This window comes from Ascidiella aspersa, chromosome 2 (assembly GCF_963924565.1).
Source record: "Ascidiella aspersa chromosome 2, kaAscAspe10.2, whole genome shotgun sequence".
Taxonomy (NCBI): domain Eukaryota; kingdom Metazoa; phylum Chordata; class Ascidiacea; order Phlebobranchia; family Ascidiidae; genus Ascidiella; species Ascidiella aspersa.
Genome location: NC_139448.1, coordinates 33252716 through 33270449, shown reverse-complemented (window position 1 = coordinate 33270449; position 17734 = coordinate 33252716). Strand labels below are relative to the sequence as shown.

The 17734-nt window shown below is 40.8% G+C and overlaps 1 protein-coding gene across 1 annotated transcript; it reads right to left on the bottom strand.

Moving 5' to 3' along the window:
* Nucleotides 1–1252: 1252 nt before the first annotated feature.
* On the bottom strand, nucleotides 1253–9203 carry LOC146165031 (uncharacterized). Its single transcript, XM_083381886.1, has 2 exons — nucleotides 8120–9203; nucleotides 1253–2750 (listed from the first exon to the last, which is right to left on the bottom strand). The coding sequence occupies exons 1-2, from the start codon at nucleotides 9157–9159 to the stop codon at nucleotides 2030–2032; spliced, it is 1761 nt and encodes a 586-aa protein (XP_083238012.1). The 5' UTR covers nucleotides 9160–9203; the 3' UTR covers nucleotides 1253–2029.
* Nucleotides 9204–17734: the final 8531 nt, after the last annotated feature.

The following is a 17734-nucleotide window of genomic DNA, read 5'->3' as shown; positions in this document are numbered from 1 at the left end:
ATTTGTTTAAAATACTTAAGTCAAGTCAAGTCATTTATCTAAAAGTGTTGAGTCAAATCAAATCGTTTTGCCCAAAACACAAGTCATTTGAAACAGTGACTAAAGTGCACTTGAGTGAAGTCATTACAACACTGTATTTTCAAGCTTTTTATAAATGCATATTATATTCATATACACGCACCAAGTTTATCACGCGAATTAACATCTGTATTCGCACGATTTCTTTGCACTCGCTTCAAGAACATGGGCAGACTTGGAAAACTTTATTTTAGCTTTTAAATTAGATTTGAATTAAACTTAATCATTTTAGCTTTTTTCCAATTAGATTAAAATTAGAATTAGATCGTTTTGATTTTTCTTAAAACAGATTAGAATTTAGAATTGGAATTACCGAATTCCTAAAAAATAAGCTTCAACTAGAATTACATTAAATTAACACAATTTTAATTCAAATCGTGGCAAATATAATTGTGGTAATTTTTAAGCCTTTTAATGGTTTTTAAACTGTAAACCAAGTCACATTGTGCTTTAATTTATTGAATTAAAAAACTAGAATTATCTAGTTGTCCAAGTCTGAACCGGAGACCGTGTTGCATATTCACGCACCAGGTTTATCCCGCCAATTCACATCTGTATACGTTCAATTTCTCGCACTCATTTCAAGAACCCGAGGTTGCTACGTGTTGATTGTTCTTTGCATTTCGCGGCGCGGGGATTTTTGCCGCTGTGACGCGCATTGCGAGAGTCGGAATAACGCCGCAAAGACAAACACGGGAGCGCCCGCGACAGCTCAACAAACCGCAGATAAAATCCCGGATTGCGGACACGTCTTGAACCTGTGACCGTTCGCCAAGCGATTTTCAGTTCGTACAGATGCTTTACGTAACTCGCCAAGCGAATTTGGCAAGCTCGTTCTTCGCTAATTGCCCTTTCCAGTTTCTACGGTTTTTTAGCGCTAATTATTCAGCTGAAACGCGCGACAATGCGCTTATTCGCATCGCCAGGCGAACTCTATACTCATAACGCAGCGCCACTAATCTTCCCGTAAACCCGCTCCTGTTAGGATTAGCCAGTCAGCAAGAAGGCTAAAGGCTAGGCCCGAGCTCTCAATCACAATTTTACGCCGCTCAATACCGCCGGCTAACGCGCCTCGTTGTTTTGGCGTCTGCTGCTAATAAATGATCTTCGCTGCCTCGTCGCGACAACTGCAAAACATACAAGCTCGCGTCGTATCTTTTTGTTTGTTTGTGGTCGTAGTGTTTAATGCCACGGGCAAACGTCACAGCAAAAAGACACGATCTAATAGAGAGAAGTTCGCTTTCGGCATATCTATACGCATAAAGAGGGAAAGTTTTTTCTATGGTCTTAAAAAAAGAAGAACTCTTAACGCTACGAAATTGCAACTCCAAAGATTTTACGATAAAATAAATCCTAAGAGTTTCAGTTTAAATACAATTAAATATTACGAGTAGGCCTAGTGTAAAAAACACCAGCAATTTTATAAATTTCAAATTAAAAATAGTATTTTCACGTTACTAGTGTCAATGTAGATGAAACAACTGCTAAGAAAAACCAAGACATTACAAAAACGGGAATGAAAGCATGCCACAGATTTTCAAGTTTTAAGGAACTGTAATTAAAAGCTCACAGATGTCCAAGCGGCAACGTGCAAATTGTTGAGAGTATTTCAAAAAAACTTGTAAAACAAACTGTTCAGCGTTTTTCAGGGCAAGTGTGTGCCAGCTTTGGCGGGTTAAATACAGTTATCGGTCCCCTCGTGTTAATTCACACCCACACGCGTTTTGGAACTTCACTTTAAAAGTTAAAAAAAAGAAAACGTCTTGAAAAAGCGGTTTGAACGGACGGCTACAAAGCGACGATAAGCACACCTATAGGAAAACAACAAAACGCGAAAACCGCGGCGTACATGGAACACGCTAAAAGGTAAAAGTTTGGAATGCTTAATTTTTCTCAGTTGAATTTGGCGAGCACGCAAACTCGATTTAAAACATTTTTCTCGCCGAAAAACTCAAGTGTACTTTCTGCGAATCAGCTGGTTGACGAAAAACGGGCTTGTGACGCAGTGGGCGGCGCCATGGGGCGAGGTGATTCCCCGGTTGCTGGGCGCATAGGGGTTGTGCAGCTGCTGGCTGTGTGCCATGGCCATAGCCGCGGCACTGCTACCCTCATAGCCCATAGCATTGGGAGCATCAGGACTGGTAGGTGTAGCAGCAGGCGAAGAGATATTCACATTGCTGCCACCGCCGCTGATTCCATACCTGGAGCAGGCTTCCATAATGCTGCCTCCGCCTCCACCGCCTATATTCCCCATTGGTAAGGGACTGCGCTGTAGGCCGGGTGTTAGCGGACTCCGTGCGTGGTTTCCTTCGTCTATTGATTCGGTGGAATGCTGCGCCTGTATTTCTGGCTTTACGTGCATACCGTTGCCGATTCCGTCGTGTCCGTACATACCAGCAGCTGACTGATGCTGGTGCTTGATGTCCATGTTAGACATGGAGCCTGACGGACCGTTCTGCTGCTGTTGTTGTTGTTGTTGCTGCTGCTGTTGCTGGTGATGTGTGGCGTGCTGCTGGATTTGAGGGCTGGAAACAGGGTTCATGCGATTCTCGTGGTGCACAGCGTTCAAGAGGGACATGGGCGGCGGGATCTGGGGCAGGTTGAAGTCAGAAGGGCGGTCCGGCACTTCTTTGGATACCAGGGTGGTCTGGTCGCGACGCTTTCGTTTCCGTCTGAAAATAGTTCAACAGAAGTTAAATTAGGCTACGGTTGCAGTTTATGCAAAAATAAGAAACAAAACACTATACTTCAGCCAAGACATAAAATATACATATCTTAAAAACGAATTTTGTTAGATTATCATTATTGGTTGATATAATTTTAGTCGAGTATTTAGTAAAAAAATCATTTTTTACGATTTTTCTGTCAGTTTACACAGAATGATTAATTTTGTACACAAACGACAACGGAAAGCGAGATAAATTTCGTACTAAATAACTTTAGGATGCCATAATAAATTATGCGTTTCAGCAAATAGCGGGAAAAGGTTCCGTTTAATTAAAACGTTTATTTTTTCTTTAGGTTAGAAATAGCATTCTTTTGGATAATTGTTTTACTATTACCATTGTTTTTACCTTTGTTATATTCTTTACAGATTGACTAACAATTTACCAACAAATGTTTAAAATGTAATTGTACAGTCAAGGGCTGTCGTCAGTTTTGATTTTTGCATCTTATTTTGTAAGTCGTTCTAGTATTTATTACATATTTTTAAAAGCGACTGAGAGTAACTTGTTAAAAGTGACAATACTCAGTAGCGAGCAGGTCAGCTGTGTAATTTGTTTGTCAATGCAAGTTCGAGTTAAACTTATTTAGTTAAATCAGAACTAGCTTCCTAGAATAACTTAGAAACGTTAAGTTTAAATAGTGAATTTAATGGGAGTATTAGCTGCTATGTTTGTTATAGCAATTCTGTTCAGTTTTAGTTTGTTTCTTTTGGTTAATGTAACAAAAAGTACAACTAATATTAATTATAGAGAAACTGACTGTACCAACAATGGTATTTTTTTGAAGTTAGATTTTCACTTCTATTTGAAAACTGTTTCGCTACTGCATGACTGTGCGAACCTATTAGTGTTGTTTCGATGCGTGATGTCGCAACTGAAATACCCTTACTGCATCGCTCTTGCATTTTCAAAATGGCGGAACGCTCGAACGCAGACCAGCCGTTCGCCACGTTGCTGTTCGCTTGTTTCTGAAATGTTTGTGGTGAACTGCGCAGCAGTGTGGTAACTCTGTGCTGTTTTTAAGCAGCCTGCATTTCTAATGGTTTGGGTCGTTTGTCAATTTCAGCGTCGGAAGCGGTTTATTTGCAAGTTGACGCTTGTGATTCGCGATATTTGCTCGTAAGCTAAAAAAAAAGTTTTTTGCAAAGAAATCAAGTCTTCTGACAGTTTATTTCCCATGTAGCGGCTACACCGGTGTTCTACGTGTTAGGTTTCTTTCCTGTCAAATATCCAATGTCGTCAATAGCGCGCGATCCCGAATCGGCTGCGGCCAAATTAATGGCGCACAGGATACGGGGCCGATATGGTGGCGATAACGACGCGATTAGAGTTTCAAAAAAGTGCGCAATGCCCACTTCACAAAGCGACCGGGAACTCTGAACTTGGGTCATGCGAATTGGCGTCTGCCTTTAGCAACCGCTTACTGAGTTAGGCTGGCACGTACAGCTACGCAGAGGCAACGTTCACGTGACCCAGCTAGGTTTGTCGATAAACATGTTTTGCCGGTTTACCCCAACAAAACATCTCAATAGACTTTCGCCCCATGGCCCGGGTATGCCGTGCTACGCTTTACTGCAACCTATACAAGGCTGTTGCAGTTTGTGAAGCTGATATATACAGTTACAAGCAAGCAGGTGCGCTAGGCAGATGTGAACTGCGCCAGTACACCAATACAAACACAAACTATTTTACGAAAAAAACAGACATGCATGCTGGCACATTTACTGTGTACCTTTTGCAAATAAACTATTTTTCTGAAGACGTCACTGGTATTGGCTAATGTTGTTTAAGTGTATATTGAAATTTATTACCTGGAGCATAATGGTTAGAAGTTGTAGTAAGACGTGGTGAGATATCATAAAAGTCCATACAGTAGGTATCTTTTTGAACGTCAAAATGAAAAAAAAGATATATCCGAAACGTTCAAATGATTGATACCTACTTCTGTATGGGCTTTGACAAAATTCATTACGTTTCTGATATCGTACAATGCCGACTTGCTTACGCACAGATGTTCACCTGGCCTAAGTCAGGCATGGCGACCTTATTGTGCGACCCATAACATGATTGTAGCATCTATCTATCTATATCGCTCGTTTCACCAGCAGCAGCATACCGCATTCGTTATGCCAGCAAGGATATAACGTTGACACTACTGTAGCGGCATTTACACACAACAGGAAAGCGCCCGCGATTTTCTTGGGTCAATTTTGAGGTAAATATTTACCTTTGTGGAGTAATTTGAAAATTAGAGGAATTAGACATTTAATCTGCTCCATAAAGGCTTTTCAAGGATATCCTCATTACAAACGCTAATTTTACAGAGACAGTCCTAATTGGTTTATCTAATGCAAAGCGTTTTATCCTGAGGCTAATAAGTAGTTCACATTGTTGTAATATTTATTTTCACAAAGTTTTTTTTAAATGCTGTTTTATGGCTTTTAAACATACATGCTCACGAAAAAAAAACCTTTCCTGTTTCCATAGACTCGGTAAAATCAGCTAAACTTTTAGGTTGGTGTTTGGTAAATATGTCAATTAGTTACAATATAATCTGGTTTAGGTATATACTTATTACAACTATAAACACTAAAAAAAACATGTTTGTAAAAATTAAATACTTGTAATATAGTAAATAGTTTAATAAAAACAAAATGGACAAAAGAAGATTTGTTGCTAACATAATAATTTATGTAAAGGTTTATATTTGTAAATTTGCAATCTGTTTGGCGCACTTAATCAGTTTGTAAAATTTGCATTTTTTCAGTTACCCAACCTCTGAATACTTTACACTTTTTGAGTCGTAACTCCATTGCGTTGCTCGTTGAATTGGAAAATATTCAAGATATAATAAAGTTGCAATGTTTTAAGTACAGAAACGAATTTTAACGTACAATTTTTCCAAATACATTAAATAGTTTGTATTTAAGGAAAAAAATATTTTACTCAGGCGAATTTATGTTTTGTCAGTGAAGTTAATTTACCTGAAAGTTTTAAAGTTATAACTGATAAACCAGGGTTATTATTGGCATAAATTAAAAATGCATTTGGTCCAGCTAAATTGTGTTTTCCAAATTTTGCAATGGTTTCGCAGGTTGTTCAAGAAAACATTGTCACGTATTTTATTCCAAGATATTTCTTCTTGGTTAGACTATCTGATAGAAAACTAGGGCTGTTGTATTTTTGAAAATATTTTTTAATAATGCATTTTTAGATAATGACGGTACGATTACAAAGTTATTATATGTATGTAAAATGTTATATTATTTTTAAATAAATAGCTTTTATTAAAAATCGAGTTATTTTATGGCTTGTGATTATGGAGCAAATTTGTACTTAGCATTATTTTGCTGTGTAATCAAACTTGAATTTTTAGTTGTTTTGTTTTGACTTGTTATTTGTATCAATTTGTTATGTTGTGTTTATTTGCCTCCTCAAATATGTTTAACTATTTTGTGATATAGTTAACGCAAATTTTTACACCATGACTTCGACTTACCTCCGTTTGCCATGATTACACTATAACCATTGATAAAAAGTTCGTGATGAGGTATTGGGCATTTGCAGCAAAAAAGGCCTATATCGGAAATTTGTAAAATAGTTTTTAGAAAGGTAATATAGTTTATCTTTTAAATTTTAAAATAAGTTTCACGGGCGCCCTTAAAATTCCTTATGGATCCCTAGGCGTTCGCGAAGTATCTTTTCAATTAATTGACGTATAAATTATTTTACCTGAGATTTGTAAATCATTGTAAACCATTTTACAGCTCTTGTTTAACGTATAGTTTGTGAGTGTTTATTTACATTTATGTGTAATTGTTGTTCCGTCTGTTTTTTAGTATATTTTTCCTAACAACACAGTGGTCCCAATCCCTATTATTTTCAGGAAGTTGAAAGTGGTCCTCCAGCTAAAATAGTTTTCGAGCCGTTAGAAAAAAACGAATGATTTTCTCCGATTTTTACCGCAGCCAGCAGAAAATAGCTCGCAAAAAAAATTGCCACGTCTTTTTCCCCGAGTACCTTGCGCGATTTTCGTCTGATCTTACGATTCCTTGTTGTCGCCAGGACGCTCCACTGCGATTCGCAACGCTGTTTTGACTATGAAGGGGTCATCGCTAAGTTTCGGAGACGATTTTATGTCTGCGACACGGCGCACCACGTGAAAAGCAAAATACCTCGGGTTTTGTTGCACTTAGGGGGACAAATTTGGGGGTTTTAGCAGGATCTTAAGTCTATTGGATTACTCACTAAATTCATACGTCTTTACTATGCTTGTCGAACAAACCCCGCCGTAACGATACAAAAAACAAAAGAATCAGAAGTTATGTTTTGATCACCCTTAACAAATAAGTTGCGTTGATATTTCCCAAATTTTTAGTATTATGAATACGGCTGATCATTTTAAAACATTTAAATTTGAGACTGTGCTAACACCTATAGTTAGCTTCGTTAATTTATACGGTATTTCTAAGAGAGCAATGTTTGATCTAGGATGACAACAATAGTCTCTGAAAGAGTCTGTCAGTCAATTAGGTTGATACCTTTTTCATGGAGATTGACGGAAACAAATATTTTCACAGCGCGGCGTTATAGTCACTGGAAACACGGGAATCGGGAAAATTCTCTAGTTAAACCGAACCAACCCTTATACAGCACATACGCTGTGCAAGCCACCAACAAACAGCGCCACCCCTACGGCAAGCAAGGCTAACCGGTTATTTGTGGGCAAATCGCAACAGTCGACACCCCCCAGTACATTGATTGTGTTGTGTGTAAATCGTCGCCCTGCAACAAGCGCCCAAATACCTCGGCCGCACGCTCACTTTCTCCCCGGCATAGTGACGTCATACGCGAGAGCTCTCCGTTCCGAGGCTGAGAGCGTTGGCAGATTATCCGGGCAACTAAACATGCCAGCAGCCTCGGCACCGGCATATAGACATATACAGGCGTCAAGGCATCATTACGGCGCTAAGAGGCCACGGTTTGTTTTCGCCACGCTAGAAATATCCGATTAAAACGACGAAGATAAAATCGCGCGCTGGAGATGCCGCAGCAGCGGACAACGCGTGTGTGATTAAAAACGCAGCGGAATGCCGCTCTCGCGGGGCATTTTCGAAGATGCTATCGCCGCGGCTACCGCGAAAACGTCGCGGCCATGTCGCACGTTTTTTTTCGATTGACTAGAAACACACGTTTTTCTTTTTTACAAGGGTCGCGAGAAAAAACGGAAACCGCGCGCGTGTGAAAGTCCCCGGAAACAAAATGGCGGCCGAAATTTGGCGCGCGGGTGGACAAAGCTCTTATTATATTATCACCTGAAGTTTCCGTTGTCGAACATCTTCTCGCAGTTTGGGTCAAGCGCCCAGTAGTTTCCTTTTCCAGGGTCATCCTCATCACGAGCCACCTTCTTGAAGCAATCATTCAGCGACAAGTTGTGTCGTATCGAGTTCTGCCAGCCCGCTCTGCTCTTCTTGTAGAAAGGAAAGTTCTCTGCCACGTACTGGTAGATCTGCGACAGGGTGAGCTTCTTGTCGGGCGAGTTCTGGATCGCCATTGCTATGAGCGCAGAGTAGGAGTAGGGCGGTCGCACCATCTTGAACAGCTCCGATTGGCTGCTTAGCGAAAGCCAGGCAAAGTCGGAACCGAATCCGGTGGCGCCGAAAAACTGCCGCTGCCCTGCCGCGGCAGCCACCGCAGCGGCTCCATAGGTGGCCGATTGCATGTAAGAAGACGCCTGGCTGAACGGGTTGCTTGCCGCCCCCATAGAGGACGAACCAGCGGCGGGGTTCAGCCATAAATAAGGGTTAGAAGCCCCTGCCGCCGAGGGGTACTCTAACGCTGAAGCGTACGGGTGTCCACTAGCAACCGGGTGTTGTCCGCGGGCCGCGGCCGCCGCTTGCGCCGCGAAAGCGTTCTGGTTGTAGAAGTTGTCGTATACTGATCCGCCGGAACTAGCGCCGCTGCTGCCGTCTAGCAAGTCCTGCTGACTGGCGGCGTGGTGATGCGGTGGGATTGAACTCATCATGCTTCCGTCGCGATACGAGGACGACTGGTTGCGCTCGTACATGTGCGCCCAGCTTGGTGCGCCTTGCAACTGTTGCTGAGGCGGGGAGTCGAACTTGGACTTGGACGGAAACGGCACGGACGCGGCGTCGTGCGATGCCTCTCGCTTGCACGAGCTTTCGCGGAAGTCTTCCGTGGCTTCGAACTGGCACGGGCTGCAGTGGTTAAAGTTAAAGAAGGGCGTCTGCGCGTTGCTTGGCGAGGACGAGTGATGGTAGGACGGTGATTGTTGCAGCAGTGGGCCTTTGATTTCGCGTGATTCGTGTGTTGCAGCCTCGTAGGTGAATACCATGCTAAAAGCGCTAATCAGACGGTTGACATTCCGCCAGAAAATCAACTATATCAGCTAAAAGGCAAAATACATAAAAATACATAAGGAAATATATAGAGCACTACATGTGAATCGCCTAGGACCCAAGCTTATCACACCTTGAACGCGTTATCCGGGCTTTCTGTTTTGGTTTGCATCATCATTATCGTTTACCTACTCACTCACTTATTTCTACGCTCGAGGCTTTCGTTTATCTCCAGCTGTTCACCGAAAAAAAAAAAAACTCTTCTGCTGCTGTTTTATGGCAACACTAATCTGGCTCGACTCTATTGAGCCCCAAAACGCGGGCACGGTTGCAGTAACAAATAGAGGCCTCGGCGCGCCGGTATTGCAGTAACAAACCTGTGCTCTCGTCGCTTAGTTGTTACCGGCAACAGCGACAGTCTCGTTATGGCACTCAGTCGCCTCTCTCGCCACTGCTGAAGTCCTGTGCCGCGGGATGCACCGTTCCACATCAGAGCGCATGTCGTTGCCGGCAACTCGCGACCGTAAACGCGACGGACGTCGGAACACAAACAGCTGACTACTGAATGGAGTACTATACACCTTGCTTGCTTCTTTTCTGTGTGGTTATTTTGCCGCAAACGCTCACTGCCGCCGCTCCCGGGGCTCTGAGATTTTTCGCGCGCTGCTAAATCCCTGTTTACGGCACGCACCGCCGCCAAGTTTGTTTTCCAAATTATTCGCAAGGTTTGTAGCGCGCTCGCCCTATAAGCAGCCACTGCAGAATATAAGACAGGTGCGCTCCCGGCCTGTCTCAACGGAACTGCCAGCGTCCTGGCGGAAGGCTGATGCCTTATGGCGCCAACGCTCTAGCCTTTAGTGATAGTCGTACCTCCGGCGTTTAGATCGATTCTCGAGTAATTAGCGTGAGGCAAGGCAGCGCTAGAAGACCCATAAGTCTTTTCTTGACGGGCGCGCGATTTTCTGCGGCCTCCAGAAACGTAAACAGACGCCCGATATCGCACGCCTCGGGGTCGGAGCGATGCAAGTTAGGAGAGAGACGCGATAGAAGCAAGCGTTCGTTCGTTCGAAGCGGTTTGGCGATTATTATTAAGGCGCACTTTTTATGTCGGCGGCTTTTCTAATTGCCCAGCCAAAAAGGTTCGCGTTTTGGGGGGCAAATGCTGCAAAAACTAGCCGTATTTTTTGTTTTAAACGGTGAACAGAGGGTGTCAGCACGATACCGGCTTCCCAATTGAATTTTTTTTTGTTTACGTTTTTTATGTAAAATATAAGTCATTTTCGATTAAATTGCCAATAAAAAATCTAAAGGTTTTTAAGTCAATCAACTTTTAACTAACAAATCAAGAACAGTGGTATGAGTATACTTTTTTATTTTATTTGCTAAAATTACTTTAATATTCTAGTCTCAACAGAACTTAAAACACAGCAAAAATATCGTGTTGTTTACATTGCTATAGCTTTGATACATCCTAATGCGAAACAAAAGCTGTAATGCGCAAAGTTTTCCGAGGTTTTTATAAATTGAATCGAGGTTAAATTAACACTGGTAATTTTTTTTTCGATTACCAGCGGTATGTTTATACGTTTTTCTTTTGATTGCAAAAAGTAAGTATATAGTTGGTCTCAATAGAACATTTTCCAAAATACATAAAAACGTACTGTTGTTTACAATCCAATATTTTTGATACGTTTTGATGCGATGCAAAAGCTTTAACACACGACAATTTCTGAAGTTATAATAAAATTATGAGATTAAATTAGCACTTCAAACCTTTTTTTCGATTTTCTGCTGTTTTCGACACCCACGTGGTCGCTAACCTGTAAATTCGGACACATTATTATTAATACAAGCCGCTCGTATTTAGTCTAATCTCAGCGTCCTGACACGCACTGGCCTAGAGCCTAGTTTTCAACCCCAATATAAACTGTTTACGGTACGGAAACTGGCTGGGAAGTAGCCTTTGATTGGTTTTTATTATTCCGTCGCGCGTGATTACCTTTTTTCCGATCTGACAAGAAACCGAAGGCGCCCTAAGGTTCCAATTCACATGGGCGGCGTCGGTGGTTTCTTTCTTCTGGCTTACGCCATAGGACAAGACTCCCTAACCTGGGAGTAGATTACTTTAATTAAAGAGGGTAAATTTGGCAACCGTAATACACAATGTTACCCTTAATTTGTCCCGGTTTAAACTAAAATGTTTTTATTTAATATCCAATATTTTTTTTTATAAACGCTATGTTGTAAATCGGCGGTGACGCGATAGTGTTTTTGGGTGAATCTGACAAGTAAAAGTTGTTTAAACGGGTATTAAAATTCATGCCATCGGACTTTCCAACATAAACCAAAGTTTCAATGAGAATAATAAAACTGTAAAATTTCATAAAACCGAGTCGACTTACCATTATATGCCGATTAAATCGAAAGTTTTGGCGTTGTTATTTTTATTGAAATTTGCAAACAAACATCAAACAAAAGCCCTTGACCTAATACGTTTTTTAAGAAATTTAATTCGATAAACATTTCTATAAAAAATAAAGTAAAAACAACCGAAAAAAGCTCGTTTAAATTTACACAATATTTACTGATGAAAACAATTCGTTGTCACTTTTATTTGTTATTCTCTGCCGTATTTGTAAAACCTTGCGTATGGCTTGTACTAGCGATAAACTGCCCCAAGATGTTTTCGTGACAAACGCGTTTCCGCCGTACGTAAACAAAACAAAGTTGTTTTGTGCGCGCCGTGAAAGGAAGTGTACGTTTTGCACATGCAGTCTTGCATCCAGCCAAAGTAGAGATCCCCGCGGATTATACATTGTGTCTCTCAAAGTGTGTGCTTGTAAGACGTGTAGGATTGTTTGTAACCAAAACCACGCTCTTTGCTCAAACCATCCCGACGTATTTATGTGTTAAATGGTAATTGCAATTCTTTTGACGTTGATAATTCTTGTGACGTTCTGGCTACTCTGTTCGTGTTTCTCATAAAAGTTAATAAATTCCATTGGGCTCTATAATGCGGATGTCAAAAATAAATTAAAACCCTAATTAGAACCAAAAAAATAATAAAATGCAATTTATGACGGTTTGGTTTAGTTGACATCGTTCAAATAAATGTATATTTTGCAAACTCTGTGGTATAACTCCCTCTTTGTAGAACGCAATTAATGAGGCACACTATATGCACGGATAGGCTGTAAAGTAGCTTGGTAATGAATTTCAAAGCCAAAAAGGTCGAGTAAATCGACATAATCTTAATAAAGACGTTTCGAAACGCACTTGTATCATCACCAGTTAATGTGACTCAAATCTAGCCAAGCTAAATAATGCACAGTTCGGGAAAATCTCGCGACCCAAGCATTTGTCGTCATATTTTAAAAGCCATACAAGAATGCGTTGGAGACAAACAGAACTATAAAAGCAGTAACTTTTTTCGAAAATAATATGTTTACCAAATCACCACTAAGATAGCTGTGCTCGCTTGCTCTTAGTGAGTTTTTAAAATCGAGGTTATATTTTGCTCAATAAACCTATAGGTGAAAGTGAAACCGAGTTTTAAAAACGCTTAATTGTATGATCGTTTTGCAATTTTTCGTAGGCCTAATAATTAACAAAACTATAGTTCACTTTAAAATAACAATAATAAAAACGAAAACTGTTAAAAGTTCTATTTTTTACTTTTAGATTCATTATCAAGCTACAAGTTGATTAATGGTATATTTTTTTTAAATCTAAAACTACATCTTCTTCGTAAGTTCAGTAATCTAAACCTGGCTCGTATTGAAGAAGCTGTACCTAATTTTTATACGAAGATTCTAAATGCTTTGGTGGGATCAAGTTTCCTAATGAAACGTTAAAACTGACAAAGTCGATGATTAATTTCATGTTCTAATAGCAGTACTTAACATGTAAAACACTTGAAATTTTTACCGAAGCATCTGGTAGCGCTGGACACCCTTTATGGACCTTTTCCATGTCAGGGGTCAGATAAAAATCCCCCCAACAAGGGCGAAATGCTTAAAAAGCGCAGTCGCGAACAGGCGCCTGTATTTTCGATCGTTGACTTCAATCGAGATCAAAAAGCGACGCGCCGCGTTTTTGATTGTTACGCCACAAACTATATGCAGCGCGGCGTAAAGGTGAAAGCAACGTTGGCGCAAGCGCCAGCAGTTAATCCAAGTCGTCACGCCGTCGTTTTAATTGGCGTGAAATGCGTCGGCGCCGGGATTACTCAATATTCCCGCTATTTCGCGCCGATCCAAATAGTCGGAAGAACTTGTTCGGTTTATTTGTCGTTCTTGACTCCGTGCGCCGGTTAAAAACAAACAGCACGGATAATAATGCATTGAGCCTCTATGGCGGATAGTTGACTTGCAACTCCTTGGCTTTTAATGGTCGTTAGCGTTTTTAGTAGGCCACGTTTTACGGGTTCGTTTTAAGTTTAGATATATTATGACCAACAGCAGTTTCGCTTGCTATGTTGATTTCTGTTGCAAACGTCACCACTTTCTATTCTGGTGGTGGTGTAACAGTACTTGCTACTCGTATAAAGTGTTGGAATATAGATTCGCGTTTCGCTTTGCTATCAGGAGACCGTCACTTTTATAGTTTTCTATTTATATCAATGCTACAATTATTATTTGATGAAAAGAACACCACATGGATTTTTTTTCGTGGTTAATGGGTGTGCTTTTGTCACAACGTGAAAACTCGTGGGTGCAACGAAATCTGTTCCCAATTATAATTTACTCGAATTTAATTTATTTATAAGTCAGTGTTAGATTCGTTATCTATCGAAAAAATCAGGCTTTACGAAGCATTTTATTTCCATTGTATTTAAACCTACTAACGAACAAATAAGACTAACCACAAACTGCGTTTTGGTTTATTGCCAATCAGAGAAAAAATGGTTCGTTTCACTGCAATATGTTCGCCTATCTTTATAGTAAAAGTCAATATTCGAATAGTTATAAAAGCAAAAATACGTTAGAACCATCTTTAGGATTTCATGAATGAACAATGCATTGTTTTTGTCATTGTGTATCCTTTTACTATTTGTATTATATTAATTAAACAGCGCTATGACTAAACTAATTTTTTAATTTTTCTTTGTGGAAATATATATTTTTAAATACATTAGTTTCAACTTGGCAAAGATGTAACGTAAAAAATAGAGCTACCCAAGTTTCCGAAATGTCTGACCCGTTTTTTCGGAGCGAATTCGAATAGTCGGAAGAACGCCCGGTGACCTTCCACAGTTTGTTTTCAGTCGTGAGATTGGAGCGCTGGGCGAAAACAAACAGCTAGGCGATTGACTTGAACTCACAGCAATGAACTCGCATAAAGCTGTCGAAAAAACTCTTCAGCGCTGCCTTCGCGCTGGCGTCTTAAGCCGTTGCTAAATGTCAGTGTTGTAAACAAGTCGATTGTAAAGTAACTTAAGTCAAAGTCAAGTCTTGTTGAATAAATAACAAGTCAATTCTTTGCCATGCAAAATGAAATGTTAAACTATTAAATTTGGTAGGCTCGCCCGATTATGAGCAATAGCTCAAATAAAAAACAACAAAAACGGAAAAAAATTGTTTTATTTGCAAAAATAAGATAAATAACTCAATTTTATAAGAAAATGCCTTATTAAAACATTTCGTTTTAACCCAAGTCATTTGTTGAGAATACTGTAATAAAGTTAAGTCATTTGTCAAAAAGACTTGACACAAGTCATTTGTTTAAAAGACTTAAGTCAATCCAAGTTTTTTTTGCCCAAAAAAGACTTAAGTCAAGTCATTTGAAAACAGTAAATTAAGTGCACTTAAGTCAAGCCAAGTCATTTAAAAACGTTGACTTAAGTGCACTTAAGTTAAGTCATCAAGTCATTGAGTCAAGTCATTACAACACTAGTAAGCGTCCGGCGTGTTAGCGTCGATTAAGTGATTAGCGCTTGCAGAGCGCCTACAGGTTGCGGCCGTGTGTTAAAATTTAATGCGTCTGTTTGCAGTCCAACAACGTCGCTTGCGTTTCGCCGCTGCTCGTAGCGCTTGTGTGTAAATAACTGAGAAGCGGGGACTTGAAAACACAGGTTTCACGCAAGGCGGCAGCGCATATGGCGTTTGGGGTATCACTCATGTTTGCATGCGTTTGCATTGGACACTCTGCCGCGCGTTCCTACTACGCGTTCTATTGCTTGTAAACAACCGACTGCTGTCACTGCTTGTCAGTCAAGAGATTATAGCGTTGTTTTTTTTGTGTGAAGATGATTAATAATTTGAAGGTAGGTAGAAGCGGCTGCACCTGTCTCTTTCCCGCTGAAGACCAAAAAGCGCCCAAAATAATCCCAATTACGTGAAATCCACGAAATGGGCTGGCACAGGGTTGCGGTGCTATTACCTGCCCCTCTCATGGGAATTAACGATCTATTCTCGCCTTTTGGGCTAATTGTCGAAAAATAAGAGGTGCGAAATCGGAATTTAAACAGTGTTACTTTTTCGGTCTTGCGTTAATTTTCGTGCCGACGAGTCGAAATGCGATTAATTATATTAATGGCAGCTTCCCGGTCTCTCAGCCGTTATATGAATGATTTAACGTCTCGGCCAATATACGCCGGTGTCACCAGCGCCCTGACAAAAAAGCAGCGCTCTCTAACCTTGTTTTCGCGCTCATTTTGCCAAAGTAACAGACGTCCATTAAGAGCTGTTGCCATTGCACACAAGCCGGGCAGCGCAACTTCGCTTAACCCCGCACGGGTCTTTTCACTTTCTCGCCGTTCCCTCTGTGCGCGTATTTTGACTGAAAACACCTGCGCAGTGGGAAAGTGTCGCCATTTCGCGCCGTTCCTTGGCGACTGCCGACTATTCTCGATTGCCTAGCACGCCTGTACAAGCCAGTGGGACGGCTTGTCTTTGTAATAGCCTTGTTCACACCCCTGGTAACTCCGCCCAGTCGATTTGCCCCAGTGTTGTGTATTTGCGTAATGCCATCTAAAATCGGTGATTTCCGAGTTTGATTGACAATTTTGCCCCAGGTAAGTCCTTATCACAAATCGGGTGAAAAGAAACTTGTTTTGGGCTGCCTGTAATCGCAAGAGCTAACTTTCCCCAGTTGAGTTACGTCATTTCAGAGATGATGTAATTAGGCTATCAACGATGGCACGATTTTTATTTATTTTTGCTGAGGCTTTTTTAGAAGTGTTGAGAAAGTGGAATACTATTTTTTCCACAGAGGCTCTTTTTATTAGTCAGAACTTTTAAAGCGTGTTTATTTATTGATGCTGCTAATTATATACATTAAAACCAACTTAAAACATCAACCCACGAGAAAGTATTCTGTGGCCTACATTGTTTTCTACAAAAAATAAAATAGGTTAAAAAAACACATATATTTTACCGATAACAAGGTATTCAGCTCTAAAACCTATATCAAAGGTTCATTAAACATTCACAACTGAAAATATCTGTTCATTTTTTAGGTGTTTACTATTTTAACCTTTCCATATATGTACAGAGGTAAAAATGGCGAAATAACTTTCTTGTTACCTTTCGCTTTTACCTTTAAAACTCTGGTGATCTTATCACACATTTATATCTACAATAATTTTTACGAAGAATATTTGGACACACGAAATCAACCAGAAGATTTGAAACTTCAAAGCAGTTCTATCTGTTACCTCAACAAAATAGTTATAATCGGAAAGAATTTGTCAATTCTAAATTGTATTGTAGCCATTAATGCAAATGCGAAATTTAATAAATAAATTAAGAACCAAATTTAAAATAAAAAGAATAGCTAATGTAATAGAGATGAAACAAATTCATTTTTTATCCGTTGCAGGGAATTTTATCCGTTACACGGAACTATTGGGTGTCTGTTGTTTGTTATACCGATCTCACCATTTTAGTACATTGTTAAAAAAAATCCGTTACATGTATGTTGTGCAACCAAAACGACGAAGAGTCCACCTGGATTTTCCCGACGACACCGTTAAAAAGCATTCTTCGGCGCTGAAGAGACGCGCCAGCGAAAGCGCAAAACAAAATTGTCGCCAAATACACCATCTTTGTGAAAGTGTTTGCGACACACACGGGATTACACTGCCTAAAACGACCGGGGCGCTTTGTCTCGGCCGGGTAAAACCGGAGAAAACCAGTCTGGGACACGGCGGCGGAACCTCTGGCCACAATATTGCCATATTTCGCCCCGACACATGTTACAAAGCGCCGGAATTCGCGTCGGCGACGGGTAATTCGTCGGCGCGCTATCGGGTAACTGGAAATCGTATAGCGGCGTGTTTGCGTGCACCATAGGGCCCGACTTGATGAATATTGGGCGAAAAGCGCGACCCCTTGGCACTACCGGGGTGACGTGCTTTGTCCCTGGACCGTCAGCAGGGGGGAGGGGGCATTCTTTTCAATTAGCTGATCGATTCCCACCGTCTCTGCTCGCTGGAGCCTGATCGGCACCACTTCCTTGCGAGCTATTTTCACCCAACTCTGCGTTGATGGGGTTGGCCCCCTATTTGCTCGCGTGATGTCAGCCGCCTCACATTGGGGGGCGGGGGTTCGTTACAAGCTTAACAGGGGC